At 42.0% G+C, this 25,609-nt stretch overlaps 1 protein-coding gene across 1 annotated transcript in view; it reads right to left on the reverse strand.

The window, feature by feature from the left end:
- Window positions 1-25,609, reverse strand: part of LOC117366815 (probable ATP-dependent RNA helicase DDX60) — a 288,878-nt gene that overhangs the window by 60,931 nt on the left and 202,338 nt on the right. Inside the window, exons 28-31 of the mRNA XM_033958734.1 lie at window positions 25,347-25,445; window positions 22,358-22,463; window positions 17,699-17,851; window positions 6,141-6,245 (exon numbers count right to left, since the gene is read on the reverse strand). Of these exons, the coding sequence (XP_033814625.1) occupies window positions 6,141-6,245; window positions 17,699-17,851; window positions 22,358-22,463; window positions 25,347-25,445 (463 nt within the window). The remainder of the gene's footprint in view (window positions 1-6,140; window positions 6,246-17,698; window positions 17,852-22,357; window positions 22,464-25,346; window positions 25,446-25,609) is intronic.

The raw sequence follows: 25,609 nt of genomic DNA on the forward strand, positions 1-25,609 counted from the left end.
GCACTCGGAGGTGAGAGTGCACCAGCGGCGGACGGGACCGATGCCGAGTCCCGCGGTCACACCATGCAAAAACGAGAGCAGTGTGAGTTTTGACCAGCTTCTTCTGTTCTTTCATAACTGTATAGAGAGGAGGGGAGTGCTTTCCATTTTACCTGGCCGTTTTGTTTTGAGGACTCCCTTGGGCCGTACCCTGTCCCTGACACGTCGCTTCCTGTCGCTGTGTTTTTATTTTTTTTTTTTTTTTTTTTGCAACGGTGAACAGCAAAGGACTGCAGGTAAATCCCTTCCGCAAGTTTTCGGTGGTCCGAGGCAAAGACTGGACGGGGGCAGGACGTGCTGTGCAGATATGGTGAAGAACCAGTGGCTGAGCTGTCAGCCGCAGATTTGCATGTGAGAGCTGCTTATCTTCTTCTAAGATAATAATTCCCTTAGCATGCATGCGCACTTCTAATCTGGTGGCTCCGTGCGTCCATATCTCCGTGGTCGGCAGGAGTGCGCATGCATGCTTAGGGTTCTATTCTAGGACAGGGCCGCCGGCGGGTAACACACTGCGATTCCCCCCTCCCTCCCCGGCGCTGACCCTACCCGGCACATCTGAAACCCCAGTTGACCTTCCCAGCCAAACCTCCCACCGCAAGACGAACACAAACCTCCCGGCTCAAGCAGCATCCGAGGCACAGTAAACACGCTGCTTCGCTTCCTTCTACTGGCCTGATTTCCTCTGCCGCGTCCCTGATGACATCATCAGAGACGTGGCAGAGGAAATTAGGGCAGTAGAAGGCCGCAAAGCAGCGTGTTTACTGTGCCTCGGACGCTGCTGGAGCTGGGAGGTTTGTCGGCCGTCTAGCAGTGGGAGGGTCAGTGGGGTCGGCTGCACAGTGGCGGTAGTGGCGGGGGGAGTTTAAATGGAATCATGTTACTCAGTGGAATGGGAGGGAGGCAGGCAGGCTGGCTTCGAGCGGTGGAGTGGGGGGGTTAAATGGAAACATGCTGCTCAGTGGAATGGGTGGGAGGGAGGCAGGCAGGCAGGCTGGCTTCAGGGGGTGGGGGGGTTAAATGGAAACATGCTGCTCAGGGGGATGGGAGGGAAGCAGGCAGGCAGGCTGGCATCGGAGGGGGGGGGTGAGACAAAGTCTGGAAGATAGTGATGGAGACACAGGAAGGAGGCACTGGGGGCTCTAAGGACATAAAAAGGGGAACTGAGGGCACCAAGCAGGACAGAGGCACTGGGGGCATTAAGGACACAGGACGGAAGCACTGGGACACTAAGGACACAGGATGGAAGCACTGGGGGCTCTAAGGACATAGGAAGGAGGCACTGGGGGCACTAAGGATACAGGAAGGGGCACTAAGGACATAGGAAGAAGGCACTGGGGGCACTAAGGACATAGGGAGAGACATAGACAGAAAAAATGACAGACAGGCAGCGTCCAAGGTGAGAGAGACAAAGAAAAAAAACCCCCAAACATCTACTCTAGGGCTTAAACACTAGTGAACTAATAAATTGATTGGATTACAGTTCAGTAGTTTGTGTCTCCTTCACTGTGGTGTTATCTGCCTTAGCAAAGTTGCCACAATTAGGTACCCTCTAGGTTCTTAAGGTGTTCAAAGCAGACAGATGTCTTAAAATGTCTTAAGAAACGTCTATCTGCTAAAAACATTCAAACTGTGATTTTGGAAAGTTTGAATTTGTGCGTTTCACAATACAGTTCCTTCAAATAGCAAGGGCGCGAGTTTTGGGAGGGACTAGGGAGGACTCAAAAGTAGGACAACCAGCAGGGATTTTCGAATGGGAAGAAATGTCCATGTCTAAAAAGATGGACGTTTTTAGCTAGAATTGTTTCAGTTGCATCCAAATGACAAAATGTAGTTCTAATTGAGCAGCTGACCACTGGAGGGATTAAGGCATGACTCCTTAATCCCCCAATGGTTGCTATCCCCTTCCTTCTCCCCTGAAAGTGAAACTGGAAAAGGACAACCAAGCTCTATGTTAGCTGGTTATATAGCCAATCTGAACAAAGCAGTAAACCGGTCAGAAAGTAGCCTAGTGGTTAGCACAGTGGACTGTAAACTAAGGGATATAGGCTCAGATCCCATTTCAACTTTTTAAAAAAAATTTTGGCAATCCATTTGGAGTCAAATCAATAGGATATTGGAAGTTCCATTGGCATTGACATATGATGCAGTGCTGTTTGGTAAGTTATTAATGCCCAAGAGTCCAATAACTTCACATAACAATAAATTATTTCTCATCATGATAGGAGTTGCCAAATAGCTTATTATGAAGAACTGGGAAAATTGGGACAGGTTAAACTATAGTTTTTAGTAGGAAACATTGTGCCAAATTTATAAGTTTGAATGTATGAGTTCAAAGCATTTGGGACAATATAAGAAGTTCAAGGAAATTTGGGACCCATTAACAAAATTTTGTAAGAACTAAACTAAACTAAACCTTAAGTTTATATACCGCATCATCTCCACGGATGTTGTGGAGCTCGGCACGGTTTACAAGAACTTAAAATATAGGAAGAGAAGGAAAAGAAAGGTTTACATGAACTTATATATAGAAGAGAAGAGTAAGGGGGAATAGAATTACATTTTAGTGAAAAGCCAGGTTTTCAGTTGCTTGCGGAATAATTGGAGGGAGCCCAGGTTCCGCAGCGGGGTAGTAAGGTTGTTCCAAAGACCTGTGATTCTGAAGAGAAGGGATTTTCCCAGTTTGCCTACATAGCGAATACCGTGTAGAGAGGGGAAGGATAATTTATACCTTTGGGTGGGTCTGGTAGAGTCTGATTATTAGTTTTGCCCTTTGATCCTGGGGTATGTAATTAATTTATTATTTGATTGCAAGGTTTATCTTGATCATTTGCATTATATTAAGTGTTTTTACACTTTTAGGAATGGCGGGTGGGGATGGGGAGCGGGTTATGTATTTATTGTATCATTTGAAGGAATTGAGTGCTGTCTATTGTGTTAATTGATTGATAATATGTTGCACTTTGTGCTGGTTTTAAAATGAATAAAGATTTTAATAAAATTAATTAGGAACCTTCCAGAAACAGAAAATTACCTATTACACCTAAATATATACTGTAAGACATTTGCAAGCCTGAAGGCTGTTAAAGTGGCATACATTCATTACATTACATTACATTACATTACATTAGTGATTTCTATTCCGCTTGTGCCTTGCGGTTCTAAGCGGATTACAAGTTAGAAGACTGGACATTTCCAGTAGCATTGCAGTACATATAAACAAGAATGCGTTAAGTTACAATTGTTGTTCTGGACTTTTCCAGGATAAATTGGTAGTAGATAGTAGATAGTGATAGGTTGTTTAGACGAATAGAGATAATATTGTCCGGATTCTGTTGTTTAGACGAGTAGAGATAATACTGTCCGGGTGTTTCTGGTGGTGGTGTTTGGGTAGTCATGAGAGCATTTTCTAATACTTTTGTGAGGTTATGATGATGGGAAGTGTTTTTTGAAGTCCAGTAGAAATTTTTCAGATTCTGGAGAAATCAAATTTACACAATAAAAAGGAGTTCTAGTGGAGTTTGAACCCGTGTCCCTTTTTACTCGTTGTTTACTAGGCTACTCCTTTGTTCTGCAGAGATGTCTATGTGGTCATATTTTTGAAAATGATACCAAACGTTCATGTCCAAGTGTTTTTGTTGTCCAAAAGGTGGATAGTTAACTCTGGAAAATGGCTATTCATTTTGGATTTTTTTTTTTCAGTGCAAAAATGTCTATCTTACAGCCATAATCAGACAGTTATTCTAGGCATTTTTTCCTGTTTGATTATGCCTCTGAGATGGCTGTTTTTTGGATGTCTTAATTAAAAACCAAAAAAACTCTGTGGAGTGACGATGTTCCTAAATGGACTTTATTTGAAAGTGTCAAAGTTCCAAAGGTACACTGAAATCATCCACATAAAATAATTCCATCCACATAAAAATAAATCATCCACATAAGAGCCTTAAAGGACCTAGTCCGCTAGGGATACAGGACCCAACACGGTCCGCGTTTCGACAAAAAGTCTTCTTCAGGGGTCCCTGGGGGTCCTATAAAGGTGAGTACATGGGAAACAATTGTGTGGTGAGCCGGAAGTGAGACACTGTTTGCATTTGCAATGGAAAGAGATGTCTTATGCAGGACTTTTCTTTTTATTTAGACAGTTTTTAAATGCCCCTCTAAATCTAGGTGCCCTTCTACAGAATTGTCCTCCAAGTTTTCCCATAATGTACAATTTTACTTTTGAAATAACACTGATTTATGGGGCTCATTTTCAAAAGAGAAAAAGTTCAAAAAAAGACAGAAAGTAGCATTGGGATATTTTTCTTGCTAAAACACCCAAATCACAACTTTCAAAACCCATATTTTAGATGTCTTTCTAGACTGGTCATCTCTTGGTTGTCTGGCCTAAAAGATATACGGCCTCTTTTACAAAGCTGTGCTATCGGCTGCGCTGCACTAATGGCCCCGAAGCTCGTAGAGATTTAAAGGGCGTCGGGTCTGTTGCAGCGCGGCGTTGTAAAAGAGGCCGATAGTTTCTGTTCTAATCTTCTGCATAACTTTATTCATATTTTGTTAACCAAGTCGAGCCCTTCTGTTGGGTTGAATCGGTATAAAAAAAATCAAAGATTAGATTAGATTAGGCATGATTTGGGCAGGCTTAGGATGTGGACATTTTGTAGTGATAATCAAACATTTACCCAAGCGTCCACGTGACCATTTAGACTTCTGGGGCTAGACCTGTTTTAAAAATGAGGAAGGGCCAAAAAGGTACCCAAACTGACCTTATGACCACTAGAAAGATTAAGATATAATCTCTCCTTATTCCCTCAGTGGTCACCAACTCCTCCTACCACTCAGAGATCTGAAAGAAACAGGACATTCCAGCCTATATGACAGCTTTAGTTGGCCACAGAGACATTTCAGCAGCGCAGAGGGTCACTCTAGGGCAGCGGTCTCAAACTTGCGGCCCGCCAAGTACTATTCTGAGGCCCTCGTTGTCCACTCCACAAGTGTACGGTGGTCGCTGTAACCTCACGCAAGCGCTTTCCTGCGTCTGTTCGTGATTGTGAGGTGGCGTCCAATCGCGTGCAGACGCAGGCAAGCGCTTGTGTGAGGTTACAGCGGTGAGGCGGGCAACGTTCCAGAGCGTGCAGCTTGGAGCAATGCTTGGAGGCACTGCAGCTTGTGCATGTGTCCAGTGCTGGAGGAGGTGAGAGCTGTTGATACTTTTTCACTTTCTGCATGTTGCACTGTTTTCAGCTGTGTAGAGCTGAAATGATCTGAAGCAATTAAGGAAAGACTTAGTTTATAAATCTTTCCTTAATTGCTTCTGATAATCCACATTTTGGATTTGTAGGTACTAGGAGGGCTGCAGAAAAAATAGGGGTCCTTTTACTAAGGCACACTAACTGACTTAGCGTGTGCTAAATATTAGCACATGCTAAATGCTAATGCGTCCATAGAATCTAATGGATGCGTTGGCATTTAGCATGCGCTAAATCGGCTTGCGCGCCTTACCATAAGGACCCCTATTTTTTCTGCGGCCCTCCAAGTACCTACAAATCCAAAATGTGGCCTGCAAAGTGTTTGAGTTTGAGACCACTGCTCTAGGGGATACTGAAGTGAATGTCACATTAAAAAGTCCCAGGTACACTTCTCGCCATAACCTGCTTATATTGTATGATGTGCCCTCCAAATCCTATCGTAAACCTACTGTACTGACATAAAAATAATACTTGCAGACATAAGGGCTATTGCCGTGGTGTACAGGTGGGCAGAGCATGTTTTGGGTGAGTTTTGGAGGGCGCATAAGCGGGTTATGGTGAGATGTGTATCTGGGACTTTCTAATGGGATGTTCACTGCAGTACCCCCTAGAGTGCCTCTTTGCTCTTGTTTGTTGATATTTTTCTTTTGGATGTTTTGTTTTCAAAAATGGTCCTAAAAGCCGCATTAAGCTCAGAAGCGTCGAGAAAAAGGTCATTTTCAAAACATAATTTAGATGTTTTTCTGATTTGAAAATGGTCATTTTCTGGATTTTTGGACATTTTTCCTCAAATGTCCAAACTCAGATGTCCTGTCGAAAATGCACTACCACATCTATCGTTTAAGCGTGTTTCAATACCTGTCTGTAGTTCAGAGCATTCAAATAAATAGAATCTTCTGTGAAGACAACAGATTTACAGGGCATGTTGATCCCCAAAGCAAGGGAGCCAGTAGCAGTTACCACCTATTGAAAAAAAAAAAAGAAGAAAATGCAGTAATATGAACACAAGCTGCAAGAATGGCATTTGTTTTAAATGCTGGCCATGGTATTTACATTATTCAAGGATACTCAGAGCCACCATCCTGATAGTAAGTGATGCTGAATACCTGGGTAGAGTGGTGCATGCTGCTGCTCCCAAACTGCCAACTTGATATTTGGGTTGGCAGCTCTGCAGGTCTGACTCAATATCTTCAAGTCTAGAAATCCTACTATGGATATCTGAGAGAGTTCCTAACTTCTCCATGCCCTCAGCCACAACTTGGTAAAACCAATGCTGCTTTATCCTAGTATTTGCAGTCCCTGATTTTACCCATTAAAATTTGCACAGTAGATTCCATAATAATCTGTTAAGAGGGTCACTTAATACTGCTCCAGGTACAAAATAAGTATCTTTATGTAAAATGTAAACTAGAGAATGACACGGTGACAAAATTCATCACTGTTCCCGTCCCCGCGGATAACCACGGGAAATCATCTTCATGTCATTCTTTAAGGAGAGAGGGAAGAATCAGAGTATAATTGGGCACAACCACTGACCGAATGCTGGTGTAGAAGGACCGAGGTTGAAATAGACACTAGAAAATGACATGGGATTATTTCCCGCAGTTATCCGCGGGGACGGGAACAGTGATGAATTTTGTCACCGTGTCATTCTCTAATGTAAACCACTTTGACTGGAATCAAAGAAAGACTGTATATTGAATCCCAAACTCTTGTCCTTTTGTCAAAAATCTTGAACTGGCCTAACAGAATTGGCTAGCTTGGCAAATCTACACTTGCCCCTACACTGGCAACCATCCACTCACCAACTAGATTTGTTTATTATTTATTACATCTAATTACTCCATCTTCCACAGAACCCAAAGTTTATATGCAAGTGATCTGCCCTGCAAGCTATTCTATAGTGGTATATAGGGACAAAGAAGACTCACAAATCAGAACTTCCAGGAGGTAGATTATGGATCATAGATTTTTTTTTTTTTTATAAATCTTTATTCATTTTAAATTTTACAACAAGTGTACAGAAATTCATTCAAATAATATACAGTTCCACTTGAAATATTACAATTTTCACACAAAAGAGTTTAACCCCACCCCATATGAAACATACTTTATAGACAAGTATCATATAATATAATAACTATATTATTCATTTTTATTTATCAATGAAAACTAAAACCCACCCTCCCTCCCTATAAACATATATATTAATAGGGGAAAAATACAAATTATTCATTATAATAATTTATTAATGGCCCCCATTAAAACATCCTTTCTTAACAGCTAATATTCTTTCCATTTTATAGATTTTTGACAAACCTATCCAGCTGCATTATGGGATCTGCAGAACTGATTTCAATGGGTAGAATCAAAGACTATAGATATTACATTGCTTTGGCTTGTAACTTCAAAACAAGAATGGCCAAATAGTCTCTCTTCTGGAATTGAGAAATAGGGGACAATCCCTTCTCCAAACTTAGCAATATGTACTTTGTATTTTTAAGCATGAGAACTGGGTTTGATATATGGTTCAGATTCCTGCTTACTAGATTGGTCATGGTTTGAAGAAGTGATAAAACTTATAGTTTCCTAAAAGAAGCTAAGGCAATCACTGAATTGTTTTTACATTTGATGTAGATACTGCTCTTTGACACATGGAATTATCCTACCCCAAATTGAAATGCTGCAGAGAAAATGAAAAAAAAATATATATAGTAGGTTCCAAATGAAAACCTCCTGAACAGACCACATGAAAAGCTTCACTTGAGAGAATAAAATGAAAAAAAAAAATTGTATTTTGTACTGAACAGTATAGAATACCATGTGGGCCCACTAAAGCTACAAGATTATTGAAGGAAAACCAACAAAGTAGGGCTCCTCTTACTAAGGTGCATTAGCGGTTTTAGCGCTCGCTAAACGCTAACACCTCCATAGAGCTTGTGTTAGTATTTTTCATTTAGCGCGTGGTTTGCACGCGCTAAAAACGCTAGCGCACCTTAGTAAAAGGAGCCCTCAGTCTGACAAATATTTTCAAATGTGGCCTTCTGGCCTGAAAAATGATCCAAATGCCCATATGCCTAATAAAAGTTATCATCTTTACATAAATGTTTTATTTAAACAAATGAGCTGTATTGCATAGTAATATGTGAACCCTTACGTAAACAGGATGTAGAAATTGTACAATTATTGTGTAATTACTCTGAATTTTAACATGTCCATTATCAACAGTTATTTATTTATTTGTAACATTTCTATTCTGCTTAAACCTAAGCAGATTACAATTTACGTAAATTGCATTGTTTTAAGGCACTTTTAGAAACTTCCCTTTCTGTCCCAATAGGGCTCAAATTCTAAGCCAAAGTGCCAAGGGAAATAAAACATGTAAAAAACGTATTATGTGTATGTACATATCCATCAAAAAAAAAAAATAGAGATTAAGGGATCCTTTTACAAAGGTGCGCTAGGGCCTTAACGCGCGGAATAGCGCATGCTAAATTGCCATGCACGCTAGCCGCTACCGCCTCCTTTTAAGCAGGCGGTAATATTTTTGCTAGCGCGTGCTAATCCATTGCATGCATTAAAAACGCTATTGCACCTTTGTAAAAGGAGCCCTAAGGCAATAAAATTAAATAAAACTCAACAGAACTTAACAGAAATTAAAACAAACTAAAATAAAATAAGCAAAACAAATCAATAAAAGATCCAAGCGTCACTCCAGACAATTCCACAAATACACCAAATGGAGAGCTGTTTTAAAGGCAAATATGTGCACTTGTTTCATATGCTTTGGCTGAAACTGCATCTGCCAGAGGAGAGAAATTGATGACTGTGTCCCAAAGCAGTTGAAGACAGTCACCTGCCCCAGCGGTCCAAAATAAGAGGGAGAGTTCACAACGTGCAGACACATGTTCTAGATGTAACAAAACTTTCATGCACCAAGAGCCAAGGAACCAAATGCACCATATCAGAGAGCCTCATGTTTTCAAGATAAAGATTTGGGGTTCCTTAATAGATATTACCCCTCCCCCCCCAAAAAAAAAGTCTCATTCTCAATTCTCCTACACTGTCCCCCTGGATCTCTGCCTAGTATCTTGACATTCCTCTCTCTCTCTACTATGCCTAATATCTTTCTCTCCCCCACCCTTTCATGCTCTGTTAAGCATCTCCCCTCTCCTCCTTCAAAGTTCTGACCATTATTTCCCTCATACAATAAAGCTCTGGCCAATGTCTCCTATTGCTTTCAATGCTCTGCCCAGCATTTCTCACTCTTCTCCCCTCAACTAACTCCTCCCAGCATTTCTCACTCTTATCTTCCCCCAACGCACTCTCCACAATAAAAATGATGGCTCAGTATCTCCAATATATCACATTCCACCACATCATGTTATTTTATCCCCTCTTTCCCTCTACCCAGCACAAGTATTCCTTCAACTACCTTTTGCTCCTTGTTCCAACTCATCTCTCACTCTTCCCTGTCCAGTGTCCACCAACATCTTTCTGTTCTAAATCTGTTCAGCAACCCATATCCCATTTATTTCTCACCCTTACTCCACTTCTCTCCCTATTCCTCCTTTCCCCACTATCTCTCTCCTATCATCTTTTTTCTCACCAGTTAAGCTCTCTGGTTCTCTCTCTCATATATGCTACCATCATAGCCTCTGGTTTCCACATACTCCCTCACTCCTATGGTTTTTTTCTCTCTCTCTCTGAAAGCATTCAACCCCACATCCATTATGCAGTTTACACCCCAACCCTCTCCCCAACCACCTCTGGCTCTCACATATACCTCTTTGTTACTATTTCTGCTTTTCCCACAAAGATGCCATTTCTGGATCTTTCAAACCCTCCCATCTAACACCTTTGGATATTAGAACCTTGCATGATATGTTTGATTGTAGAGTAAAGGAGTAAAGGTATTTTATTTCAAAAACAGAGTATACTAATTAGATACAATCATTTTAATGATGTGGAAGGCAATTCTGTATGGGGGTTCCTATATTTAAGAAGTTAGGGAACGATGTTACAAATAGGTATCTCCATTTAAATGCCCAAGGAAATGCAATAGGAGCCCTATTCTATAACACCTAGGTGACCATATTACTTATAGAATGCTTGCCTAACTTGGTATCAGTACGACTAACATTTATACTAGGCATAGACTTGGCATAATTGTGGGTGTATGAATGAAGCAGGAGCACACAACTTACAGTGTTCCTCCGCGAATTCGCAGACTCGCTCATTCACAGTCTGTTCCGACTGCCTCTTCCTGTCGTAAAGTTGGGCTACACCAATCAGGAGCTGTGTGTCAAAACAGCTCCTGATTGGTATAGCCCGACTTTACGACAGGAAGAGGCAGTCGGAGCAGTCCGTGAGTTATTTTCTTCACCTGCCGGCACTCCAGCTGCCCTCTACTGCCTCCCCTGCCTTTTGACAGGCGAAAAACTGCATTTGTAGTTTTTTAAAATTCGTAGGGGTTCCTAGAACGGAACACCCGTGAACTTCGGTGGAGTACTGGGTATCCTGCTATTATATCGTCCACCATCCCCCTGGAACAAATCCTCTGATCTCGTCCTTGAGACTATTACTAACGCCTTCCTCAAATTTCAAAGGCTATTAATCATTGGAGATATTAATCTTCACATAAACGACACCACCAACAAGGATGCCATTGATCTCAATAACTTCCTCACCTCTTTAGGCCTCCTCCCACCGGCTCTCTCCCCAACCCATGAAAAGGGGCATACATTAGACATCATCAGCTTCCTCGACCTCACCGACTACAAAACTTCAGTTGACGACACTCGCTGGGAACCTGTCCCTTGGTCCGACCATTTCCTAGGGACTTTCTGCCTCCCCATTTTCATGTCACACCTCGAACCAACACCGCGTACCCCCAGCCCCTTTACCTTCCGCAAAAAAATTGCAAGCGATCTGTTCTGGAACAAATTCCTCAACCTATGTTCCACCACTCCCAACCCTCCAAGCCCTGAATCCAACTGGCTCAACTGGATCACCCTCTCGGAAACCACTAAAACTGTCTCCTACTCCCGCAAAGCCCCCTGGTACCTTCCATACCACAGACAACCGAAACAGAAATGTCGAATACTGGAACGCAAATGGAAAAAATCTAAATCCCCTCCGACAGACAGTCCTGGAGGGCGAATATTAAGTTCTACAATACTGAATTAAAAAAATCAAGGAAGAACTACTACGGCAACAAAATCTCCAGATCCAACAACCAAAGCAATACACTCTTCAACATTTGGCGTTCCATATCCTCCAATCACGATCCCGCCACACCCCCCTCCTCGCCATCTGCTGATGAACTAGGAAAATTTTTCAATGAGAAAGTCACTACCTTACGATGCTCCTTCCCTCCAACACCCTCTTACGACTCTCTGGTGCTTGCCACCTCCAACCCTAATCTAACCGATGCCAACCATATCCCAGCCGACAGATCCTGGACCGCCTTCGATCCCGTCTCCGACAACCAGGTCTCCAAACTCTGCCTCAAGTTAAAATCCTGCAGCTGTACCTTGGATCCCTTCCCCTCCTACTTATACGAAAATATTCCCACACAAGCCATCTCATCTCTCACCAAACTTATAAATTCCGCCCTACTCTCAGGCCTATTTTCTGCAGAAATGGAACACATTGCCTTATCCCCTCTACTGAAAAAAGCTGATCTAAACCCCTCCACACCATCCAGCTACCGCCCAATAGCTAACATTCCTCTTCTGACTAAGATGCTGGAGTCCATCATAGCTACCCAACTCTCATCCTATCTTGAGAGATTCTCCATTCTATTACCCTACCAACATGGCTTCAGACCCAACTTCAGCACCAAATTCCTTCTGGCCTCTTTAATTTCAAAAGTCCAACATCTTCACTCCTGCAACAAATTCGCTGTCCTTCTTCAATTTGACCTATCTGCAGCCTTCGACACTGTCCATCATGACATACTAATCATCCAACTTTCTGAAATTGGCATAAACTCCACAGTCTTAGATTGGTTCTCAAAATTCCTACACTCTCGCTCCTACTGCGTTAACATGAACGGTTCCTCATCCTCCCCTTGGAAACCGATTTGCGGAGTTCCTCAGGGTTCACCTCTATCCCCGATTCTTTTCAATGTTTATATGTCCTCCCTGAAACTCCTCCAACTATCCCCCTCTGAGACACTTTACACCTACGCCGACGACATCCTTGTCCTCCTCGAGACCGATTCCAACCTCACCAACCTCTCTGATAACATCTCATCTTGTATAACGAATCTCCAATCCTGGGCTCTCACCGTTCAAATGAAACTTAATGAGACCAAAACAAAACTACTCTGGCTAGGCCCAAAATTAGATCAACTGCCCACCCTCATCCCACTATCCTCTGGTACCAAACTGCAGCTTGAACACTCAAGCAAAGTTCTGGGAATCATCATCGACTCTACACTGTCCTTCAACGATCACCTCAACTCCTTAGTAAAAAAATGCTTTTTCAACCTTCACATGCTAAGGAAAGTCAGATCCTGCTTCCACCAACAACACTTTGCTGTCCTTGTTCAATCCATTATTCTATCTAGACTGGATTACTGCAACTCCATCTACTTAAGCCTAACAAAGAAAAGTCTTCTCAGACTTCAACGGATTCAGAACACCGTGGCTAAATTAATATTCGCATAAAGCAAATTTGACCACGTCTCCCCACTTCTGTCTAAGCTTCACTGGCTCCCAGTTCTCCTCAGGGTTCACTACAAATGTGCCTGCCTAGCCTTCAAATCTCTACAAGGCATCCTTCCTCCCCTGTTTCCACTATCTTGGCTCTCCCCGAATCCTAACTCCACCAGATCCACTCAAAAATTCATACTATCATTCCCCTCTTTAAAAGGCATCTCCCATACAGGAAAACTTGGAACATCCCTCTTCTTCAAGATCACCGAGCTATGGAACAGCTTATCTGCCCCTCTTCGAAGTTCGCCCTCCCTCCAACGCTTCAGAAAATATTTGAAAACTTGGCTTTTCTCTAAAATGTAACCATTCCCTCCCTCTCCACCCTACTTAGTCCCCTCCTTCTTTCCTTTCCACCAAGCCCTTCTTCTTCCCTTTGGAGTTCCTTTCTTTTGTAATTCCTGTAAACCGTGTCGAGCTCTACGTCCGTGGAGATGATGCGGTATACAAACTTAAGGTTTAGTTTAGTTAGTTTATTCTGCCCATGTTCCACCCATATAAAAGGCCCCTTCCATTTATGTGCTATGTAATTTAGGTGCGTCATTACAGTACAGTGCTAGTATTCTATGTATTATACACACAAGGGATGCACAAGTGTGTGTGCCTATTAACTGTCCTTCTAGAGGACACCTATGTGAAACCTATATATGTGTGTATATGATTAGGCATTATCTTGTGCCTAGATTCTGGAGATACACATGTAACATGTGGAGGGGCATAATCAAAAAAAGCGTCTAAGTCCCCTTTTGGCCTAAGTCCTTAAACGTTCAACGCAGAAGCAGGGAAAGTGTCCATAACCAAATCAAACGTCGCGTTAGTTCGGGTAGAGGAGTGATGGCATCGCGGTAGGGGAGATGAGGCATCTCTCCTGCCGCGATGGTTGCGGTGGGTAGGTTGCTGGGCCGCTGAACTGATGGCGCCAGCGGCCATCAGCTCAGCGGCCCCTTTTTCGGCACTTAGACCTGGTTTGACTACGTCTAAGTCAAAAAGGTCTAAGTGCCGACTAGGCAAACTGTAAATGGTTTGGTTATACCTGTTGTATGCCTAGGTCAGGGGTGTCCAATGTCGGTCCTCGAGGGCCGCAGTCCAGTCGGATTTTCAGGATTTCCCCAATGAATATACATGAGGTCTATTTGCATGCACTGCTTTCATTGTATGCTAATAGATCTCATGCATATTCATTGGGGAAATCCTGAAAACCCGACTGGATTGCGGCCCTCGAGGACCGACATTGGACACCCCTGGCCTAGGTGTAGGTTGGCCCACCTCCCGCCCACTGCCCGCCCTTTCCCCTCCTCTAAACACACCTCTTTTCTCTCTGTGCGTTTAGTGGCAGGGGAAAGGCCTAAGCTGTTTTTAGATACGTCTAAAAACCAGCTTTGGTTATGGGTACTTGGACTATCAGGCTTTTTGATCGTCCAAGTAGCCATTTAGGACACTTTTTAGACGGTTTTTTTTTTATTATTACCCCCATAGTATTTTATGCTATGAGCATGAGTGAGCCTGGCCTATGCGCGCCTAGACTTCACCCATATAAATACTCACATGCAAAGTATGCACTACTGAATATGTAGAGAAATTTGTGCTAGAAAAATCATCCAAAAAATGAGGGTCATTTTATCTATAGGTAACCCTTGCAGCGTCAGGTTAAATATATGACCTAACATTGCAGAGAGGCTGTGAAAAATGCTGTTGGAAAGGCTCTGGAATTTTTGAAGCCTTTGAGCCAACTGGGCTGCATTGCCGCACATGTGTGTGACATCATCATATATGTTCGGGCCTTTATCTGCTGTCATTTACTATGTTACTATATTTATGAATAAATACCTATATTTATGAATAAATACCTATATTTATGAATAAAGATCCTGAGACTACATTTATGAATAAAGATCTTCTCATTGGTTGAATAGACGTCTACCTTGCCTTTTATTGGACTGTCTGTACCAGATGTTGTCAACAAGCAAAAACCAAAACAATGACCCCAAAATATCCACAGAGAAGAAAATCCAGAAGAAACCAAAAGAAATTCTGTGGAATGACGATGTTCCTTAATGGACTTTATTTGAAAATAAAGTCCATTAAGGAACATCGTCATTCCACAGAATTTCTTTTGGTTTGTACCAGATGTTGTACCAGGAGGCACCATGGATGGTGAAGCATCTTATCTCTATACCAACCTAAACGCAGTGTAAGATCTGAGTTTGACATGCAATTATCTTTAGATGTTTACTATACTGCACACTGTCAGAATACAAGATCAGCTACTTTTTCTTGTATGGCACCTGTGCTTTGGAATCAGCTTCCAGGAACATTGTGGTTTTGCACTTTAAGATCAACTTTTAGGAATTACTGAAACCACATTTATTTGTGCATACATTTGGATTAGTATGAGACTGCGGGGCTCATTTTCAAAAGAGAAAATGCGCAAAAATGGCATAAACGTCCACATCACTTTTTTCAAAACCCATATTTTAGACGTCTTGCTAGGTTGGTCATCTCTTGTTCATCTAAATTCCAAGGGGGTGTATTGAAGCATGTTTTGAAGTGTTTTGCAGTGATAATTGAACATTTAACAAAACACCCAGGGCACTTTTTAGACGTTTGGAGCTAGACCTATTTAAAAAATGAATAAGGGTCAAAAAGCTGCCCAAACTGAACAGGTGACCACTGGAAGGATTAATGTGAAAGAAAGAGTACATTCTAGCCCTTATCACAGCTTCAGATGGCCACAAAGACACAGCTCAGCAGAGCAGAAGGGTATTCTAGAGGGTACTTCAGTGAACGTCACATAAAAAAATCCCAGGTACACATCTCACCATAACCTGTTGTATGGTGAGCCCTCCAAAACCCACCAAAAACCTACTGTACCCACATAAAGATAAGAACATAAGAATAGCCTTACTGGGTCAGACCAATGGTTCATTAATCCCAGTAGCCCATTCTCATGGTGGCCAATCCAGGTCACTAGTACCTGACCAAAACCCAAGGAGTAGCAACATTCCATGCTACCGATCCAGACGCATAAGGGCTATTGGTGTGGTATACATGTGGGTACAGTAAGTTTTAGGTGGTTTTGGAGGGATCACCATACAATATAAGTGGGTTATGGTGAGATGTGTACCTGGGACTTTTTAATGTGATATTCACTACAGTACCCACAAGAGTGCCCCTCTGCTCTGCTGACTTGTGTCTGTGTGGCCATAGGAAAAGGGCAGGTTACAATAGAAAATAATAGGATAAAATGAATGACCAGAATAATTTTCATCAGGATTTCTGCATCTCTTAAAATAGATCTTAATGTATCCACTGCCTCAAAGACAATTCAGTAATCTCTCTAACTACCAAATACACACAAAAACTTTGATTGCAGTCTCTGCATTCACTCCACCTTCCAGGTTCATAGACAACCCCGCGAAAGACAAAGGCGCGCGCCGACAACTGAGCGCAAGACGGAGGCGCGCACCAAAGAAAATTACAGTTTTTAGGGGCTCCGACGGGGGGTTTTGTTGGGGAGCCCCCCCAGTTTACTTAATAGAGATCGCGCCGGCATTGTGGGGGGTTTGTAACCCTCCACAATTTACTGTAAACTTAACTTTTACCCTAAAAACAGGGAAGTTTTCAGTAAAATGTGGGGGGTTTCAACCCCCAAACCCCCCACAACGCGGCGCGATCTCTATTAAGTAAAGTGGGGGGGTTCCCCCCCACGCCCCCCCCCCCGTCGGAGCCCTAAAAACAGTAATTTTCTGCAGTGCGCGCCTCCACGCTGCGCTCAATTGTCTGCGCGCGCCTTTGTCCCGGCGCACTTTTGACCTGACACCCACCTTTCATACCTGATCCAATCTCATGCATATGCGCGCGCACACACACACTCTCTCTCACTCACTCAATTTTCCCATAAAGGCTCTATCTTTCATTCTCCCCTTCTACCACCAAGGTTTGCTCTGTCTCCTCTCATTTTCTTTCCTCAGTTTCCAAACATTGATGGCATTTACTGCCACAGCTCTTCTATGATCACTACGACACTTCTGCTTTCAAAGCATCACTCTTTCCTCCAGCTTACATCATCTGTGAATGGAGAGCTGCAGCAGATCAAAATGCTATCAATATTTGCCAGCTCCTTTCTGGTGGGTGAGCTTATGCTTAACTTATAAGTATGAGAAAATGAATGCTAACTTGCTGGGGCATAATAAGATATTCAAATTGGTTTGGGGGTCCATTGACGTCTTTTGTAGATTTGTTATAGTTGCCCTTTATCATTATTTTCCATTGTATTGCATTCATACATCCAGGTTGGGGGGGGGGGAGCGGGAGGGGAATATATATTTTGTTTTGGTATTATTCCTGATAGTAATAATGGATGGGGAGGGAACTTTTATCTTTTGTATGGATTCTGATTGTTTATAAGTGCTTATTTGATTATTATTATTTGTATATAAATTGTATTGCACTTTTTGTTGGCATTAAAAACTAAATAAAGTTGTTGTTGTTTTTTTTTATTTTTTATTATATTTGCCAGTTCCACATGCATGCTGAGGGGAGAGATAAATGCATTGGTATACCATATGCAGTGGCAAAAAACAACCCATACCCCATCCATTATTGAACAGACTGCTAAAAGTGTGTCTAATTATGAACAATTGTTTTGATTCTAAAGAATGTTAGCAGCCATGAAACGGATGTAGATTTACCAACCTTCATATATCCCATTCTGAACAACATCTCCACGATTTGTCTTCCTTCAGGCTCCAATGAAGCGTGATGGTACCCAATACCTCTCATTGCTAATGCTTTCAAGAAAGCACTCTTTCTCACATCTTTAGCACGCTCAAACACCGTCTGCAAAGTCTACAGGCAGAAATCAATACGTATGCATTACACCAGGGGTGCCCACACTTAAGAACTTAAGAATTGCCGCTGCTGGGTCAGATTAGTGGTCCATCGTGCCTAGCAGTCCACTCCCGTGGCGGCCCTCTGGTCAAAGACCAGCGCTCTATCTGAGACTAGCCCTACCTGCGTACGTTCCGGTTCAGCAGGTAGGGCTAGTCTCAGTTAGGGCGAGCTACTTTTAAAATGACCAAGTCAAAATGATCTACCAACAATAAAATTTTAAAAAACACAAAGCACACTGTACGTAGAGAAAATGTTAATTATCAGTTGTATTTGAGGTTTTTTTCAAAGGTCAAGGCAGATGACTTTAAAATATGCAATGTCACTTCAGTAACAACTATACAAAAATAGACAAATATACCCCTCTCCCCTTTTACTAAACCGTGATAGCGTTTTTTAGCGCATGGAGCTGCACTGAATGCCCCTCGCAGCTCCTGACGCTCATAGGCGCCTGTGCTAAAAACCACTGTCGCAGTTTAGTAAAATGGGGCCATAGTGCAAAATATAAGACAGCAGATATAAATTCTCAAAACGGACACATTTTGATCACTAAATTGAAAATAAAATCATTTTTCCTACCTTTTTGTCTGGCATGAGTCTCTGGTTGCACTTCCTTCTTCTGTAAATCCAATATTTCTTTATTTCTGCCTTTCCTTCTCTCTCCCCCTGCCTGTCTGTCTTTCTTTCTCTCTCCCCCTCCCCCCCCAAGCCATTGCGCCGATTTCTCCACTTCCCCGATTCTTTCCCTACCCCCCCTAAATTAAGACTTCAACAAGCACAACATTCACATCTTAAAAATACAGATCCAACAACATTAATATGAGTATGAAGTAAAAATGGCAGAGTACAATTTGAAAGAACTCAAATTTAACTGATACTTCCACATCCTGCAACAATAAAGTTGAAGGGGATGCAAAAGCAGCCTCTGGAGTCACCATCAAGACTCAGATTTTCAAACATTTAATTGCAGGCCAAACCACCACGCAGATTTCTTCCTGCTGCTTCCCCGAGCCAGGTCAGGCGTGTACAAGCGCCAGACTCACAAGACTTCACCTCTGTCGTGAAGTCTTGTGAGTCTGGCGCTTGTATGCGCCTGGCCTGGCTCGGGGAAGCAGCAGCGAGAAAAAGATTGCAAAGGCAACACGATCGACTCACGTTGCCTTTGCAATCTACTGGTCAATTGCGATCGACAATTTGGGCACCCCCTGCATTACACAATATCAATTATGGTTTTTAAAAGTATTACTCTGTAACTTCATCGAGTGTCCCCTAGTCTTTGTAAATCTTGATGCAGTTAAAAAAAAAAAAAAATCAATCTACCTTTACTCGTTCTACACCGCTCAGGATTTTGTAGACTTCAATCATATTAGGTGCCTAGATTCCATTAGAGACCAAGCAACAGTGGCAAGCACAGTGGGATATTAGCAACACCAAACAAGCTCATTTTTACATTTCTGTGCAATCCTGTCAGTCTTATTTTCACAAGAGATATCATTACCCTGGTATATAAATAAACTAGCTGATGCCCCGGCGTGGCACGGGTATTTAATTATAGCAATAACACAGTAAATGGATTGAAATAAAGATACTTTATAGTGGTGAATGAAATTATTTTTTTACAGCTTTATAAAAAGTACAATATTCAAATTATAATGTGAAATATTTGACAAAATGAATACAATACAACTAACACAAAACTTGATTAAAAACAACATTTTTAGTTTCACCTCCAGGAGCAAGAACATATAAATTCTTGGGTGAACCCACCCTTGATCAAGCAACATAGAGTTGTCCATGGGAAAAACAGGGGGATCTAAAATCCACTCCACAGTATGTAATAGTCTGTCCCTGTGATTTGTTGATTGTGATAGAGAATGCAAGTCTCACTGGAATTTGCAATCTCTTAAACTGAAAAGGAAGATCTGTTGGAATAAGTGGCATCCAAAAGTTTCAGTATTGATTTAAACAACTCAATATGTGGAAACTCAGGTTGAAAAGAAACTCCATGCAGTTTTTTTCCCGGTTCAGAATGGAACCTGTGTTCCTAGTTCAGCATATGTGAGTACTCATGTAATGTAATAACATTATGAACTGGGGTGCATGAAGGAAACAGTTACAAACACAGTTAGAACATACAAACTCTATATGTATGGTGTCCGTGGTAGAATAGAAACGATGTCCCTAGTGGTTATAGTGTCATAGAAAGTGTTTTATAGTTGGAATTACTGTGAGAATGGCAGCTTTTTACATCCTTTCCATTGACATGAATGGGTGAAATCTCATTTTCTGTTTGTAGCTCCGCCCACGTGTGCAGGTGGGCCGCGAGACCCCCAGAACATATCACCCCAGGTAGTGAGGGATCAGCATACCAAGTTACGTTCAAATCGGTCAAGTCGTTTTAGAATTACTGTGAGAATGGCAGCTTTTTACATTTTTTCCATTGACATGAATGGGTGAAATACGATTTTCTGTTTGTAGCTCCGCCCATGTGTGCAGGGGGGCTGCGAGACCCCCAGAACATATCACCCCAGGTAGTGAGGGATCTGCATACCAAGTTTCGTTCAAATCGGTCAAGCCGTTTTTGAATTACTGTGAGAATGGCAGCTTTTTACATTTTTTCCATTGACATGAATGGGTGAAATGTGATTTTCTGTTTGTAGCTCCGCCCACGTGTGCAGGTGGGCCGCGAGACCCCCAGAACATATCACCCCAGGTAGTGAGGGATCTGCATACCAAGTTACGTTCAAATCGGTCAAGTCGTTTTTGAATTACTGTGAGAATGGCAGCTTTTTACATTTTTTCCATTGACATGAATGGGTGAAATCTGATTTTATGTTTGTAGCTCCGCCCACGTGTGCAGGTGGGCCACGAGACCCCCAGAACATATCACCCCAGGTAGTGAGGGATCTGCATACCAAGTTTCGTTCAAATAGGTCAAGCCGTTTTTGATTTACTGTGAGAATGGCAGCTGTTTACATTTTTTCCATTGACATGAATGGGTGAAATCGGATTTTCTGTTTGTAGCTATGCCCACGTGTGCAGGTGGGCCGCGAGACCCCCAGAACATATCACCCCAGGTAGTTGGAATTACTGTGAGAATGGCAGCTTTTTACATTTTTTCCATTGACATGAATGGGTGAAATCTGATTTTATGTTTGTAGCTCCACCCACGTGTGCAGGTGGGCCGCGAGACCCCCAGAACATATCACCACAGGTAGTGAGGGATCTGCATACCAAGTTTCGTTCAAATCGGTCAAGCCGTTTTTGATTTACTGTGAGAATGGCAGCTGTTTACATTTTTTCCATTGACATGAATGGGTGAAATCTGATGTTCTGTTTGTAGCTCCGCCCACGTGTGCAGGTGGGCCGCAAGACCCCCAGAACATATCACCCCAGGTAGTTGGAATTACTGTGAGAATGGCAGCTTTTTACATTTTTTTCCATTGACATGAATGGGTGAAATGTGATTTTCTGTTTGTAGCTCCGCCCACGTGTGCAGGTGGGCTGCGAGACCCCCAGAACATATCACCCCAGGTAGTGAGGGATCTGCATACCAAGTTACGTTCAAATCGGTCAAGTCATTTTTGAATTACTGTGAGAATGGCAGCTTTTTACATTTTTTCCATTGACATGAATGGGTGAAATCTGATTTTATGTTTGTAGCTCCGCCCATGTGTGCAGGTGGGCCGCGAGACCCCCAGAATATATCACCCCAGGTAGTTGGAATTACTGTGAGAATGGCAGCTTTTTACATTTTTTCCATTGACATGAATGGGTGAAATCTGATTTTATGTTTGTAGCTCCGCCCACGTGTGCAGGTGGGCTGCGAGACCCCCAGAACATATCACCCCAGGTAGTGAGGGATCTGCATACCAAGTTTCGTTCAAATAGGTCAAGCCGTTTTTGATTTACTGTGAGAATGGCAGCTGTTTACATTTTTTCATTGACATGAATGGGTGAAATCTGATGTTCTGTTTGTAGCCCCGCCCACGTGTGCAGGTGGGCCGCGAGACCCCCAGAACATATCACCCCAGGTAGTTGGAATTACTGTGAGAATGGCAGCTTTTTACATTTTTTCCATTGACATGAATGGGTGAAATCTGATTTTCTGTTTGTAGCTCCGCCCACGTGTGCAGGAGGGCCGCGAGACCCCCAGAACATATCACCCCAGGTAGTGAGGGATCTGCATACCAAGTTTCGTTCAAATCGGTCAAGCCATTTTTGATTTACTGTGAGAATGGCAGCTGTTTACATTTTTTTGAACATATAAATTCTTGGGTGAAGAGACCCCCAGAACATATCATCCCAGGTAGTGAGGGATCTGCATACCAAATTTTGTTCAAATCGGTCAAGCCGTTTTTGCGTGATCGCGGCACATACACACACACACATACATACATACACACATACATACCTCCGATTTTATATATATAGATTAAATGGTATAATTACAAATATTCTCACCTTCTCAGTCACAGCTTTACAATTAGCATAGGTGCAGTCAGGGAACATTTCGGCTATCTTCTCAAGTTCTCCCAGTAAGGTTTCATCATCACGGGCTTCTGTATTGCTGTACAAAATGTTAAAACAAAAATATACACTTAAGATAGTACCAATAATTTGGGCACAATACGGACCTTTTCACGTGACATGCTCTTGGTCAATTTGGATAAGAATTAGTTTTGACCCCTTTATTGTTCTGATTGCTTCAGGTTTTTTCTGCCAAAAAGTGTCTTTAAAAACAAAAAAAATATTCATTTCAAATATGTTTATTGAAAAAAATTTTCAAACAAAACAGAAAAGGTAATACAAATACGGCATATGCCAATGCATGATTACAAAGGTAAACAGATACATTATCAGAAAAATATAAATATATCATGTAGTCACACACGACAATTCTGTAAGAATAAAAAATCAAACCTGGAGAGGGATGATATAACACTAGACTCAACCATTAAAGGGTAATAATGGAGTGTGTAAGAGGGTGATCACCAAGAAATTGTATATAATAGGGAGTCTGCAAATCACAACATAGTTTGGTGTTAAATATAATTGCAGGATAATGTGGTGGAAATGTCATTGGCTAGTAAGAAAAATTCACAATGGGGGCCCATATCTTATTGACTATGATTTGTCTGTTGGAGAATTCCGCTGCTTTGGATTCATATAAATGTACCATGAGATCTGTATTCCACCAGAATGTGCTATTCAATAGATCTGCAGATTTCCAGGCACTGGAGGAAAGGAGGTAGGCAGGCAGGCTGGCTTCGGGGGAGGGGTGGGACAAAGGCTGGAAGGCAAGACATGGGAAGGAGGCACTGGGGGCACTAATGACACAGGACAGAGGTACTGGGGGCACTAAGGACACGGGAAGGAGGCACTGGGGGCACTAAGGACATGGGAAGGAGGTACTGGGGGCACTAAGGACACAGGACAGAGGTACTGGGGGCACTAAGGACATGGGAAATCGGCACTGGGAGCACTAAGGACATGGGAAGGAGGCACTGGGGGCATTAAGGACACATGACGGAGGCACTGGGGGCACTATGGATTTGGGACGGAGGCACTGGGGGCACTATGGACTTGGGACAGAGGCACTGGGGACACTAAGGACATGGGAAGGAGGCACTGGGGGCACTAAGGACACAGGACGGAGGCACTGGGGATATTAAGGATATGGAAGGAGGCACTGGGGGCACTAAGGACATAGGAAGGAAGGAGGGAGGGAATAGAAAGGGACAATTGTTGGGCCTGAGTGCAGAAAGAAAGAAATGAAAGAAAGGATATACAGTCAGAAGGAAACGCAACCAGAGACTCATGAAATCACCAGACAGCAAAGGTAGGAAAAATAATTTTATTTTCAATTTAGTGATCAAAATGTGTCAGTTTTGAGAATTTATATCTGCTGTCTATATTTTGCACTATATTTGTCTATTGTTCTATAGTTACTGAGGTGACATTGCATATTTTAAAGTCATCTGCCTTGACATCTTTGAAAACCCCCCAAATATAAATGATAATTAACATTTGCTCTGCGTATAGTGTGCTTTGTAGTTTTTAAAAATTTTATGGTTACCATTATGAATTAATAAGATATTATGTGTACAATGAATGGAAGAAATTGGGGGCGGGGTTAGGGCAGGATTGGGGCGGGGCTAGGGTGGGATTGGGGCGGGACTGACAATTAATAGATGTCTCCCTTTTGATGAAAAAAAAATAAATGGTCATGTTACTTAAAATGCACTTCTTACATTCTGACCTTGACTTCTTCCCATCCACTCTTGGTGATGTCAGCGATGAGCATGTTGAAAGATTTCATCAAGATATCAAGATGATAGAAAGCAGATATCAGGGAAAGTTCAATCCCAGTACAAGTGTAAAAGCAAGTGTCTCAAACATTTCTGAACATGTTGACACCACTTTTGTGTGAGTTGAGAGGCGTAAATATATGCTGTGTAACATGTTTCCTTATTGTCTTCATGTTTGTTTTCAGAGTAAACTCCTTAACATAAGTTTGGTGGGACATAGTTCATACTCGCAATATTGTGCCGATATGGCAAACTGTCTAAAAAATCAGTAACATGTATCTGAGAAACCTGACATGCTAGAGGCCTTGCGGTATATAAATTGATGATGATGATGATTATTATTAGATGAATTTCAATTACAGATCTGAAATCAGTGTCATTAAATTAACTAAGAACATTTCTTAAGTTTTCAGTAGCAAAGAAAAACTTTACTTTTTGTTGACCAGTGTTATTGATGGTTGAGAGCTCATAATCTGATTTATTTGTGGGCACATCTTGGAAGCATTTCCAAAGTTGGGGACGCTACTTCAGGTGCCATACATATAAGATCCAGGGGATTAGAATAACAGAACAGAACTTGTTTACTGTTTTGGGCTGTCGACATGTAGCGAGTAGTTTAATAATTTTTGAGAGTAACAGTTAAGCACTGCTGTCAGCATTGACTTCAAACACCGATCATGGCATTTAGATTTATACCCAGATATTTAGTGCCGGATCATACCTGGATACCAGCGCTGAATGTTGGGGTATAAAGTGGCCACTGGAAGTTATCTGAGTAGTATAGATCAGTGCCAGCACCCAAACACCTATCCAGATAAGATAGAACAGCTGTCTTGATGATAAGCTTTTTAGCGCTATATAAGTGATAAGTAGCAGTTGTACTAGTAGTGAGAGTGAAAAATGAGTGTGAACTGACAGAAGAATAAATGATAAAATTTACAGAACAGTCCTTGGCATTACACAGTTATATCGGTTTCCTCTCCTTTTCTTGTGTCTTCACTGAAGACATTCATATATATATTTTTAAAACACAGCATCTCTCACTGTGCACTGTGAGCACATGAGTTGCAACAGGCTCCCTGGAAAGTTTAAGTTTCTGGCCCTGTACAGAAATTCTGTAATGTATGAAAAGCAATACTTACTCACGCTCCTTACTCTTAGATTCCTGTCGTTTTCTCGATCTCTTTTTCTGTATGCAAAAGCCCATGTCAGTCATTTCTTCCACAGAAATATTAGTAGCCCTAGAAGAAATTTATTTTAAAAAACATTTATCTTTCAAAATACAGACATGTTCACAAATAATTTTCTCTATTCTATTTTAGATTTCCGCACTGAACATCTGAATTTGAAGAGCCTATTGATCACTAACATAGCAATATTTATGATTAATGAAATACAGCTTGAG

This window comes from Geotrypetes seraphini, chromosome 1, assembly GCF_902459505.1.
Source record: "Geotrypetes seraphini chromosome 1, aGeoSer1.1, whole genome shotgun sequence".
NCBI classification, from domain to species: Eukaryota; Metazoa; Chordata; class Amphibia; order Gymnophiona; family Dermophiidae; genus Geotrypetes; species Geotrypetes seraphini.